Genomic DNA, 12970 nt, shown 5'->3' with positions numbered 1-12970 from the left:
ATGTCACAGGGGGCGATGGTCGAGATCAAGAGAACTCAGAGTGGGCACAAGGGCGGGAACCAACTCCAGGTCTAATAGCCCAGTGAGAGCTGGCTCTGGGATGGACGAGGCTTGCAACACTGGCTCTGGGATGGATGAGGCTTGCAACGCTGACTCTGGGATGGACGAGACTGTGACATGGCATGGAGCAGACTCAAGCGTGGCTGTGACATGGCATGGAGCAGACTCAGGCGTGGCTGTGTCAGAAAGTGGCACAAGCTCATCGACCATAACATGGGAGCCTGGCTCGGCGACCATGATGTGGGACCTTGGCTCGGTGACCATGATGTGGGACCCTGGCTCAGCGACCATGACGTGGGACCTTGGCTTGGCGACCATGACAGTGGAACTCTGGCTTGGCGGCCATGACAGTGGATGGCTCTGAAATGGCAGTCAGTGTAGAAGTGCATAGTCCTACAGTGAAAGATGAACCGCTCAGTTGCAGGGCTAAATCCATGTATTGAGCCAGACTGAGGGTAATCCAACCATCAGCATCATGGAGAAGACTGGCTCATTTAGCCCAAAATGGAAACAGTCTTTGAGGGCAATCTCATTAATGTTCACCATGTGACACAATCCGTAAAAGTCCACAACATAATCCTCGAGGGGACGGAATGCAACTGCTGGGTTCAAGTTCGTTTGAGTATTCTTTAATGTTTCTCGCAACCAGGCAGACAGGACACAGGAGCAGACGAAGACGATGCTGACGTGAGAACCCAAGTGCAGTTTATTTACAAGGTGCAATTTATCCAAATGTGAGTACAACACCAAACAAACATAAATGATTGCACTAACATCCCAAAACATAAACGACTAGACTTGACTTGGCTTGAATTGTGCAACTACGTTACACAAAACCATACTCGACCAAAGACAATGTCAAATATGAGGGCTTAAATACATGGACATGGGCAAACACATGACAAGATCACATGAGGGAAACATGATATCACATGACCAGGAACTTCCAAAATAAAAGACATGAACACAAAACATGAACAAAAACACATTTAAATGTGGCAATTCCCAATATAATACATTTAATATAGTGGTATTCCTGTAAGAGCTCATTTGACCAAATGGTTAGGAGGCGACTGCTCACCTGTTACAGTTTTTTTGGATTGCTTAAGCACGATTTTCAAAACAGGGCCCGTGTTTTCAAAACACTACACACAATTAGCACAACCACACACCCAATTAGCAAAACACTACAGATCCTTTGTATAATTAAACACTCTTGTAAAAACTATACACTTCTGTTTAAAAACCACACTTTGTTACCATATGAAACACACACGTTTCACATTACTATACTCTGTTTGCACGAGTTACACTCTGCTGTGATAAACCTAAAACACTTTTAGCACTTCTACTTCCCTATGATTAGAGTAGGCTACCATCAACAAAGTACAAATATAATGTAAATTCACCAAACACTACACAAGACCAATGTTGCAGACTGAAGAAACTCATTTATTTCTCAACACGCCCAAAATGTTGACATGGAGATTCATAATACTGTAACAAAATGTCACTTTACGTATTGTACTGTAAGTTTACTGTAAAAAAAAAAAAAAAAACTAGACTTTGTCTCTTCGCCTAGCTGGATCTGGCCAGAGAATTTCATCAATGTTGTCATTAGCAAGACACCTTGGAAAGAAATGTCTTGAATGACGAATCCATCCTTGCATTGCTGCTACCTCCATCTGGGCACAGGCCTCATCCATGGGTTGGATGAGGGGTACCTCAGCCTGGAGATGGAGATCATATACCTTCCACCGCCATGCCGAGAAAAACTCTTCTATAGGGTTGAGGAATGGAGAGTATGGTGGAAGATATAGGACGGTGAAATGTGGATGTTGCTGAAACCTGTTCTGAACCAGAGCAGAGCGGTGGAAAGACACATTGTCCCAGACAACAATGTATTGCATATGATCGATTTGATTTGCTGCTGTTATGTTGTGCAATTGGTCCAAGAATGTAAGTATGAGTGCTGTGTTGTAAGGGCCCATATGGGCATGGCGGTGGAGGACCCCATTCTGTGTAATGGCTGCACCAAGTGTTATATTACCCCCACGTTGCCCTGGGACATTGACTATAGCCCTGTGGCCAGTGATGTTTCTTCCCCTCCTTCGTGTTCTCGTCAGGTTGAACCCAGCCTCATCTACGTAAATGAACTCATGCTGGATCTCCTCTCCATCCATTCGTAAAACTCTCTGAAGAACAGTGTCAGGCAAAATTGTGTAGTTCAGTGTAGATCTAGTATACATATTACAGTACAGTAAAAGATTATGCGACAGTATGCAAGATCACACTGCTAAAGTGAATACATACCTCTGCATAATCATGCCGCAGTCGTTTCACCCTTTCAGAATTGCGCTCGAAAGGCACTCGATAAATTTGCTTCATTTGAATATGTTTTGTTTTAGGATGTGTGCCAGTGTTGATGTTGAGATCTGATGGATATCGTTGAAACTGGCGTGGTTATTGACAATGTTAGCTTGGAGCTGATTGAGTGTTATAGCATTGTTGGCCAAAATCATGTTTACTATCTCCCTCTCTTGCTGTTCTGTGAACATAGGAAGCCTTCCCCCTTGTCGTTCCTGACCCTCAATCTTATGTAGAAAAAAAAAACAGTATACAATAGTACAGTAATTTCACAGGAAAAGGTAACAGAAGTGCTGATAGTGCATAGAATACAGTACTGTAAGCAGTTACTGAAACCGTGCAGATGTTTTTGATATGATGATATTTTTACAATCCCTATTTTCCAGTCGAAATGTTCTTATCACACTTGCCACTGTGTATCGGCTTAGATTGGGCTGTACTCGCAGTCCAGCCTCCCTCAGCGTCAGGCCAGTGTTGCGTGGATCTCATTTCTCAGATTCGGTCCTCTTTGAGCACCTTCTTGTCTTCCTCTACCTCTTCCTCTTCCTCTACCTCTACCTCTACCTCTACCTCTACCTCTACCTCCAGCATGGCCTCCATCTCTTCCTCTTCCTCTGTTGATTCGTCTTCCTCCCCTTCCTCCTCCTCCTTGTCCTCCTCCTCGTTCTCCTCCTCGTCTTACTCTTTCTCTGACTCTTTCCATTGTGCTTGAAGACCGATGAACTCACCTGCTGCATTTTATAGTGCTTATACACCTGATTGGTGAGTCTACAATTAAGCAAACAAGTGTTTGCACACCTGATGACTGTGTTGAACCAATTGGTTGGACGGTGCGGTAATTTGACAGTCAGTGCTTTGGTATTGCAAGGAAGTGACTTCATGATAGATTTTTGTGTGTAATGTATGTTAAGTGTGTTTAGTGTTTTGCAAATCACTGTGTGTAGAGTTTTGCAACAAGTGTGAGGTTGACAATGTACATATAGTTGTGCAAATATGGGCTGATGTTTTGCTTCTTGAGTGTAAGGTTTTGCTAATAGTGTACTACTTTTAATTTTAGTGTGTAAGCAATCCAAAAAAAACTGTAAAGCTCTGGGTTGGTTTCAATCCAGGTACAGGCAAACCATGAATTAATATTTCCAATGTTGGCCTTGAGCAAGGAGTTTAGCTGCAGTTCACTCCATGGTGGATGTGCCTGTTTTTGTATAGGAGGTCATTTTGGATACAAATTGTCTACATGTTGAAAAGCATCCACTATGCATCTAGAGTAGTCTTGTCTAGAAAACTAAAAGGATTCAATGTTTTGAGCTCTGTAGAACCCCTTTCAAGATCAATTAGGCATTTCCACATTTGAGTTAATTTAAAGGAATTAAAATGTACAGTTTAAATTTAGGGTACATCCAGTTATGGTAAATTACGGTTATGAATCAGTAGAGCACATCTATCCACCTGTAAGCTCCTCGTTGCCTTATTGTGATGTGATGGTGTTGTAGTTGATACTGCTTGCAACAACATACCTCAAACAAGCCTATACAACTGTACAATCCTTAATTAAAATATGCATCAGAAAATAATGGTGTATGATCAATGTAAACATTCCAAATGCAAAAACAAGGTGAAACTGTTAGAGCTATTTGACATGCAAATCAAACCTTTGCATATCAGAAAGCATTATGGTTCTTTATCACTCCAAGAGTATATTGTTTCATTGTATCCTAGTAATGGCAGGATTTGGCATAGCACACATTTCATTTCAGGGCTAAATCCATTTCTGTGGTTTGAGTCTGGAAGCAATTCACTTATTTGTTATATGTCATTTAAAGGCAAAGATCAACTTTTTAAAATACTTCTTTTGACAAAAGTTGTGTATATGATGTGTACAGTATCATCAAACTCCATAGGTGAGCATAGTATTTTCTCTGATTGCCATAGATGTAACTTCTGGTTTTTAAACAGGTGTGATGGTGCTCTGAAATTGGCCTGCTATCTGAATATTTATTGAATAGAACTCAAAGTGTCCTGGCTGACGTTTTCATTTGGGCACCATGGAAACTAATCCTTCTAAGGGCAAATGTGAACAGGTCCAGACAACTATTGCAGGTGACATCTGCTCAGATAATGTCCTTTATGTGTTTAAACACACAAGCTGAGCTGTTCTGCAGAACATGGCCATGGAAGGCAGATACAGACATTTCCATCTAATCTACTGCCAAGGGCAAGAGCCATCATTTGCATTATCAACAGTAACCCTTTTAACTGCCACATAGCCAACAGCCAATCCCTGTCCAGCAGGTAGCTGTTTGCCAAGCACTTTACAGACTAATGCAATACTGTTTCTTGGGAGATGTGCAACATTAAGGGAGAATTGTTTTGTGACTGTTACCAACTGTAGTTGTATCAGATCATAATCAAATCACAAATAGTGATTTATATGTATTATTGTCTCATATACAGCTCCTCTTTCCACTTAATTTGGTATTTTGATGTCATGGTGAATATGAATATTCTGTCTCCATTTTATTAAAATAACTGATCATGTCAGTATAATGGCTATTGGATCATCTCAAGAGATTAACTATGATGTTACATGAACCATTATGAGAAGAAATATTCAGACAGCTGAGGGTAACTTGCATTTATAAAGTGGACTGCCACAAAATGTACACATTGGGTAGAACATACAGCAGGAAACAAAATAAGTAAATAATAGATTTCGCTTAAATATAGGCTATACTGAACGGAGCATATATATTTATGTAATTCAATGTCACGAAACATTCTTAAAAAATATGTATTTATTTAAATGATATATAAAATAAAAATGTAAATCACAACAAAGAAAACAAAGAAAGGACCACAGACCATCAATTCATACTACAATGGTCACTTTTTACAATATTAAAAGGGCTGTTGAAAAAAAAAACTGTTAATTACTGATGCTTTTAACATTGGGTTAACCTTTTGTCTTTTTACCCTTCTGTTTAAATAAATAAAAAAGTCTAAATAGTGAGCACAATAATATTGCATCAAATCCATAGCTCAATTTTTATTTCTAATTTAAGAATGTATCATTATTGTTAATAAGCACATTAAATGTGTTGATTTTTTTTTTTAGTCTATTCTTTTTTCTTTCTTTCCTTAAACTGTGCCAAAACTTCGGTCAATAGCATAATCTTCCAACTCTGCCAGCAGTGAAACTGTCGATGCGTCCAGTTGTTCTCGTGTTTTACTGAAGCATGTCTGCATCTGCGTAACGCGAGCCGAACGAACAAAACCTTTTTCATCTTCAGGTATTGTGCGTGAGGCTCAACGTGAGACAAGTACAGAAAACACAAAAGATCCATCCTTCGTACTGATTAATCCATTATGTCTCGGAAGATGACCTGTCCGTTTCCATTTAAGACAACTGAGAACAACAGAAGAACAATAGCAGTAAGATTTAAATCATCGTTAAAATGATTCCAAGTCGGTTTTAAACTTGGGTAACGCTATTTGATTTAACTTACATTGTATAGTGTTTAACTGAGTTTGTCACACAGAGCAGACAAATTCAACTCACCTCTCATCTCTCATGAGGCTTTATAACGTTGGTGCATATAATTTGCACGCGGGTGTGAACATCGATCTGTGCCGTCTGTGTAGCGCGCGGAACTCTGTCGTGGACACCTGTTACACGGCGCTTTCCTCTCATCCAATATTGACACAGGGAGTCAAATGGGAGGGCCAGAGTAGATTACTTCTCTCTATTATGTCAGTCAGGTTGCTCTGTGCAAACCGACCTCATGTTTCACCGAGAGAGAGGAAAAACTCTTACAGCTGAATGCATAATGTTAAATGAAAAGAAACGAATTATGGTATGTTATAAAGAAACAAATCCTCCATGCAACATTTGCTGCATATGCAGATTGAACACGTAGTTCTTTGTCAATTTTGTTTTTTAATTCGTATTCTGTTTTGTGTGTGTGTGCGTGCGTTTCTGCGTTAGCAGTTGACAAACAACAGTCCATTTATTTTCAACATCAAGATTTGTGAATCACCTTTTATCAGTGGCAAATAAAAGAACAGTTCACAAGTAAAAATATATTTGATTTAGTCTATTAAAATGCTGCTTAAAATAGTTTTCAATGCAGAACTGCCTGTTACACTGCAGGATACTGCTGTCAGTCAGTGCTTGTCGTTAAACCTCAACAACCCAATTATCAATGAAAAGAGGAAGTAAGGCAATGACAAAGAAGGAAATGAAATGTCAAGGCTCTGTAGGCCTACACTGCATTTAAGAGTGTATTCTTTGGAAGACCCGTTAAGATTTTTCTGACTAACATCCCTCATTTACACTTTCAGCTTGATATTAAATTGTAGACATGTATTTAAAAAAAGTGTTTTAGCTAATATGCCTAATTTGACAATATTACCTGGCAGAGTTATAACCATAAAACAGCTAGTATGAGTCTGCCCCCTTCTGGCTTTTATGGGACATGTTGAAAGTAAAGAGGCTTTCAAAGAGTATTTAGTGAAATTTATTTAACTGTGAAAAACAAACAAGGGTGGCAATACCTTAATAACTGATTGGTTTAAAGCATAGACAGCATGTAGCCACTCTACATGTGGTAAGCTGAAACAATACCATTAAACAATTTTAGGTTACGTAATAGCTTTCAGCAATAAACAATGTTTGGCCAACAGATATTGTAAACAATCAATTGTAAAAAAAATTAAACATTTAAACAAATGTCAGAAATTGCATCAAGACATTTATGCAAACACTCTGCCCCAAGAACACATATCAAACAATTCAGTTGAAATACCTTCATTATATAGCCAAGTCTTGCACTAGATATTTAAAACCATCAAAAATTACTGCTAGAGAAAAACATTTGTGCAGCTGGACTTTAGACATAAATTCTATATCCCAGGTCATTGAGATATAACCCTGACAATTTCAGTGTGTGACAACATCTAGTCCTGGTTTTCTCTATTTAGCTATGATTGCAAAGATATAACAGTCTTTTTTATTCTTCACATTCATTTGTACTTTCATTACTGTAAATTCTGGTATAATTTCACAAAAAAAGAAAAATGCATTAAAAATATTAATACTGTTGAAATTATTTTAGGTTTTTATTGCCATGTGTACAAAAACAAATCTGAATCAGGTTCTTGTTGACAGGGTGATGATACAGGCATATGCACAGTGTTAGTGTAGAAAGAATGATCGGACTCTAAACCGCATAAGCCAGACATGCTTCAACTGGTCCCAAAACTTCTTCCCTTTTCTGTAGAGCTTCATTAGCTGGCCTGTGACAGTCTTTTCAGATAAGCCTCCCAGCCTACCTTCCTGTATTCTCCTGCAGCTCTGAGCCGATCTGGGCTGGAAAGAATACCTCGTCCCACAATTATGATATCAGAGCCTTTTGAGAAAATCACATCTTCTGGACTTGAATACTGCTGTCCAAGTCCATCCCCTGCAGAACAAATGATAAACAACCAAATAATAAAACATTAATAATAATCTAATCTCTAAAAAAGGTGCATCTTTAAAATAAAATATTAACTATTTTATTGGACACAGTATAGTTAAGAGTAGTATTTTTGAAGCAACACATTCACCTCATCTATAACTGGACTCCTTTTGTTAGAAGACAGAAAGGAAAGATAATGCCAACACTGTGTGGATAGTAGAACATACCTCCAGTCTCCATTTGCACTCCTGGAGTCATGTGAACCAGACCAGGCTTTTCACTGATCTTTGATCCACTTATAAATCCAAAAACAAAATCAGTGTGGTCTTCAGCCATCTTCACCTAAAAAGCATTTCAACCAACTCAAATAAATGACTTGATTATATCATTCCAGAGCAATATATAAGTCATGAAGAACTAAACTTCAAGGAATAAACAAATTAACAAAATGGACATCATTCTACAAAATTGGAACATTCAGTTGTAAAGAAATGAATGCTTGTTGCAATAAAAGAACATCTATAAATATTAATATAATATTTTTTGGAAGTGAGAACAGTTTTCTGTGCTAATTCTTCACAGAAAAGGCGTACCACTGCTTGAGTGTAATCCCCTGTTGCTAGGGAACCCTGAGAGCTCATCTGAGCAATGAGCAAACAGCCGTGACCCAAAGGCTTGCCAACGGCACCGAGACCCTGCAGCACACCCGGACCTGGCAATGCATGGGCATTAATGATGTGTGCCCATGATGAGATCCGATAGAGACCACCTTTGTATAAAAAAAAAAAAAAGGCTTTGTAGATTATTTGTAATAGAAATGGGCACCTAGGGCACTGTATACCAATTTCCTTACGACTTAAGGGATAATTCTAAAAAAAAATGTCATTCACTCCCATTCAAGTTGCTCCAAACCCATACATGGAACACAAAAGTAAATGTTAGGCAAAATGTAAGCATCAGTCACCATTCACTTTCATTGAATCTTTTTCCCTTACAATGAAAGTAAATGGTGATTGAGACTAACATTCTGCCTAAGATCTCCGTGTGTTTCACAAACAGGTTTGGCGCAACATGAGGGGGGAGTAAATTATGACATTTCATTTTTGGGTCAATTATGCCTTTACTAAAAATCCCAAGATCAAATGTCAACACCTACCCTCATACTGGTGCTTAACTGTGTTCCCAATGTCTGCAAATTTGCGATCCTCAAAAATTAGGAAGTTGTGCTTTATAGCTAACTCTTTAAGTTTGCCAGTAACATCCACAGTGAAGTCCTGCAAGATGTCCATGTGAGTCTTTAACACGCAAATCACTGGACCCAACATCGAAGCGATCTCCAGCAGCTCTTCAGAACTAGACACATCTGCAGACACACACAAATTGCTTTTCTTTTCCTCCATGATCTTCAGCAGCCGAGCAGCTAGAGGGTGTGTGTCGGGCAACCCAGCACGAGATCCATAGCTGAGCTCCTTACACATCTTTTTCGGAACAAAGGAGCCATTCTGCTTTGGTCTGTGAGTGTTATTTTCTCGAATGAACTTCTCTACATTCTGAGAAGTGGCCATGTCAATTCGGCCAGCTTGAAGTAACACATCCAGGAGTCTGGAGACAGAAAAGACTGAATGTAGTGTGATGCCATTCTCAGCTAGATTGGCACTGCCACCCTGCTCTCTGTCCAGTAAAACAACGGCATCTGTTATCTTCAGGCCTTCCTTCTCAAGCAGCACAGTGGTTTCGAGGACACTGCTTCCACTGGTTACTAAATCCTCTACTATCAAGCATCGCTCACCAGGGTGGATAGTTCCCTCGATAAGACGTTTTGTTCCTGGGTAATATGAAAGTTAATGCAAGTTTCATATTGTAAATGACATCAGAAAATATAGCATTAATAAACTATTTGTAAATAAAATGATTGATACAGTGGTTCAGGGAGCATTCTGACTAGGACTGGGCGATATGGCAACAAAATCTATATCTCTATATTTTTTAGACAATAGTTAATCGATAGAGATATATATATATATATATATATATATATATATATATATATATATATATATATATATAATTATGTATTTACTCTGAACCATCTTAAAAGTGATTTTTTTTAAAGTGTTAAATATAATATGATTATTTTTAATTATAGCTTTATTATTTACTGTGGTATGGCATGCAACAAAATGGTAGCCCATTCAAATAATCACGTAAAATGCTTCCAATTTATTTTAAAGATTCAGTGCCATAAACTACAAGCTTGATAAATTTTAAACAAAACCGTTACCTGATGAACTGATAAAAGCCTGTGCTCGCCTGTCTCACAAGAGATTCCTTGCTGCTAACCAGAATTCTAATCAGAATGGACTTTCTGCCAACTCTTGCTATTGTGCTGCAAATTTCATCAAGTTTATGATGAATGGTGTGTGGGTATTACATGGGTATTAAGTCTGAGGCTGAGACTTTAACCCTCATCATTACGCAAGTTTAAATATTCTTGAAACTCCCTTGTCCTAATTTGAATGTTTAATGTTTTACAAACATAACTATATTTTGTTATAGTGGTAGATAGATATACGCGGCAAAATAAATCAATCAACTTTTATTTAAACCATGTACCAACATTTTTAGATAATTACATATTTTAATAGCATTTATATTCATGTCATGATAACTTAAAATAACACACCACAGATTAAGCCTATTTTCATGTTTTGTGATAAAAAACACATACTTTGATTTTGAATAAATGTTATTCAAATGTTTCTTCACTATAAATGTCTACTTTAACATTTTTCTTTTGTTTTTGATTCTTTGTTCATATCGCCACCAACAAAGCAGGACAGAAATATTGATCTGTTTCTCACCCACACCTGTCATATCACTTCAGAGGACATGGATTGCTATGAATCCACTGGAGTGCTACGAATTACATATGTTACCTTTTTGGAGCTTCAAAGTTCTTGTCACTATTTACTTGCATTGTACAGCGCTGAGATATTCTCCTAAAATTCTTTGTGTTCTGCAGAGGAAAGTATGTCATACACATCTGGGGTGGCATAAGGGTGAGTAAATGAGAGAATTATTCTTTTTTGGATGAACTATTAATTTAACTATGGACATGTCTCACTAAAATTGAAAACCAGAAAGTATACAAATGCTTTTTTAACAGAACATATCATTTGCTTTATAATTTAAAACCGAACAAGCTGCTTCTGAAATCTTGTTTGAAAAGTGTGCTTCTGACATTTAAAAAAAGAAAAAATGCACTCCACTTGTTACATAATGATATTACTTTCATATATTTTTAAGTGTGCCTACATCGATCGAAAGAACTGTTGGAGCCTAGTTAAATTTCTATTTACCATAGTCTTTTGCCTCCTTTCGCCGTAAAAGCATTGGATATTTATTGGTAGAGCAGATGATTGTGGCCAAAGGAAGAGCTGTGTAAGGGACACCACACACACAATCAAACTGGACCCCTGCTTCCGCAGCACACTTATGAAGAAGATCTGCTATCTGATCAGAAACAATATAACATTAACAAAATGGCATCAAGCTAGAGAAGCAATTTACCCATTTGTTTTACAAAACTGGGGGGATAAATAGACAAATGATGTATGATTATAATACACTGTTGGCATTAAGGTACAACAGCATTTTTTAAAAAGTTTTTTTCGTTATCAGTGGACACTGAACGGTTTTCCAAAATGAACACGTGCTTTTACCTGATTCATTAACGCAGGATATGAAACCATTACTCGAAGATCAAAATATATCGGTGAAACGAGTCCACTTTTTAGCTGATACGTCCCAAACTTCACGGCTTGGATGTTGTGCAGATCCAAGATCAAACTATCAAGACTTGCTCCATCCATTTTAGACTGATTCAGAAATTATCTGTTAACTTTTCGCTTCTAGGAAAACTGAGCCAACTGTTTGAGAGATTAATTTTACTTCCGGTTCGTCCTAGAACAGCGCTACTCAACGGTCGCGTTTAAACGGGATCAATCTCGCGAGAGTTTTACACGGCGTAAATTTGAAGTCGCACTGCAACGATGAAATGAGCGCTGGTAAAATATTATATTAAATGGGCTATTTTAATGAACAGTCAGTTTTGATTATCAATTCCAGCTCTAAAATAAATATCTCACATAATAAATTTGCTAAACTTAGCTCTATGTTACTTTCGGTCATGAGATAGTGATGGTCAGTGGAGAAGTACAGCAATCAGCTCAACTCACGAGAGTCTGGGTGGTCAAGTGGTATCAATTTAACCTCATGTATAATAAGTCCAGATGCAACTTTCTATTTTAATAAACAAAGATTCTTCAGTGGACGTAAATATTGAGTGGGGACACATTTGTATGCATGTTTCTTGGCGATTCGACTGGAAAGGAGCATGAGCTGCAGATCACAAACAAGATCTCCACAAGATTTGTTTTAAATGTCCAGTTCTAAAAGAGATAAACGTCTTTAAACAGCTGCTAGTTTTTTCCCAACACAAACACATTTTTTACTCATGAATTACTATTAATATCAATTAAGTCACAATAACAGCATATAATATTCAAATTAATATGTGCCTTAACATTAACTTTTGTCACAATATTACTATAATTTTATTTAGTATTATTAAGGAAAAATATTAAGAGTGGATTTCAGCATTTTTTCAGAGATGTTCAATCGGGTTCAAGTCTGGGCTCTGGCTGGGCCACTCAAGGACATTCACAGAGTTGTCCCGTAGCCACTGCTTTGTTAACTTGGCTGTGTGCTCAGGGTTGTTGTCCTGTTGGAAGATGAACCTTCACCCCAGTCTGAGGTCCAGAGAGCTCTGGAGCAGGTTTTCATCAAGGATGTCTCTGTACATTTCTGCATTCATCTTTCCCTTGATCCTGACTAGTCTCCCAGTTCCTGCTGCTGAAAAACATCCCCACAGCATGATGCTGCCACCACCATGCTTCACTCTAGGGATGGTATTGGCCAGGTGATGAGCGATGCCTGGTTTCCTCCAGACATGACGCTTGCCATTCAGGCCAAAGAGTTCAATCTTTGTTTCATCAGACCATTTGTTTCATCAGACCATTGTTTCT

At 38.1% G+C, this 12970-nt stretch overlaps 1 protein-coding gene across 1 annotated transcript; it reads right to left on the bottom strand.

Annotated features, from left to right (window-relative positions):
• Positions 1-6931: 6931 nt before the first annotated feature.
• Positions 6932-11838, bottom strand: umps (uridine monophosphate synthetase). The gene is made up of 6 exons (XM_052148586.1): positions 11606-11838; positions 11243-11396; positions 9040-9708; positions 8477-8652; positions 8111-8225; positions 6932-7886 (listed from the first exon to the last, which is right to left on the bottom strand). Exons 1-6 carry the CDS (start codon positions 11753-11755, stop codon positions 7711-7713), a joined length of 1440 nt encoding a protein of 479 aa, XP_052004546.1. The 5' UTR covers positions 11756-11838; the 3' UTR covers positions 6932-7710.
• Positions 11839-12970: the final 1132 nt, after the last annotated feature.

This window comes from Xyrauchen texanus, chromosome 18 (assembly GCF_025860055.1).
Source record: "Xyrauchen texanus isolate HMW12.3.18 chromosome 18, RBS_HiC_50CHRs, whole genome shotgun sequence".
Taxonomy (NCBI): Eukaryota; Metazoa; Chordata; class Actinopteri; order Cypriniformes; family Catostomidae; genus Xyrauchen; species Xyrauchen texanus.
Note: the sequence above shows the minus strand (reverse complement) of the source record. Positions and strands in the feature narration are given on the sequence as shown.

What these genes read in the sequence shown, in the direction of transcription:
- umps (XM_052148586.1), bottom strand. Translation starts at nt 11,755, where the DNA reads ATGGATGGAGCAAGTCTTGATAGTTTGATCTTGGATCTGCACAACATC. An exon ending in AAAGGAGGCAAAAGACTATG is followed by an intron (nt 9,709 to 11,242) that starts GTAAATAGAAAT and finishes CATATTACCCAG; the next exon opens with GAACAAAACGTCTTATCGAG. An exon ending in AGTTAAGCACCAGTATGAGG is followed by an intron (nt 8,653 to 9,039) that starts GTAGGTGTTGAC and finishes TTTTATACAAAG; the next exon opens with GTGGTCTCTATCGGATCTCA.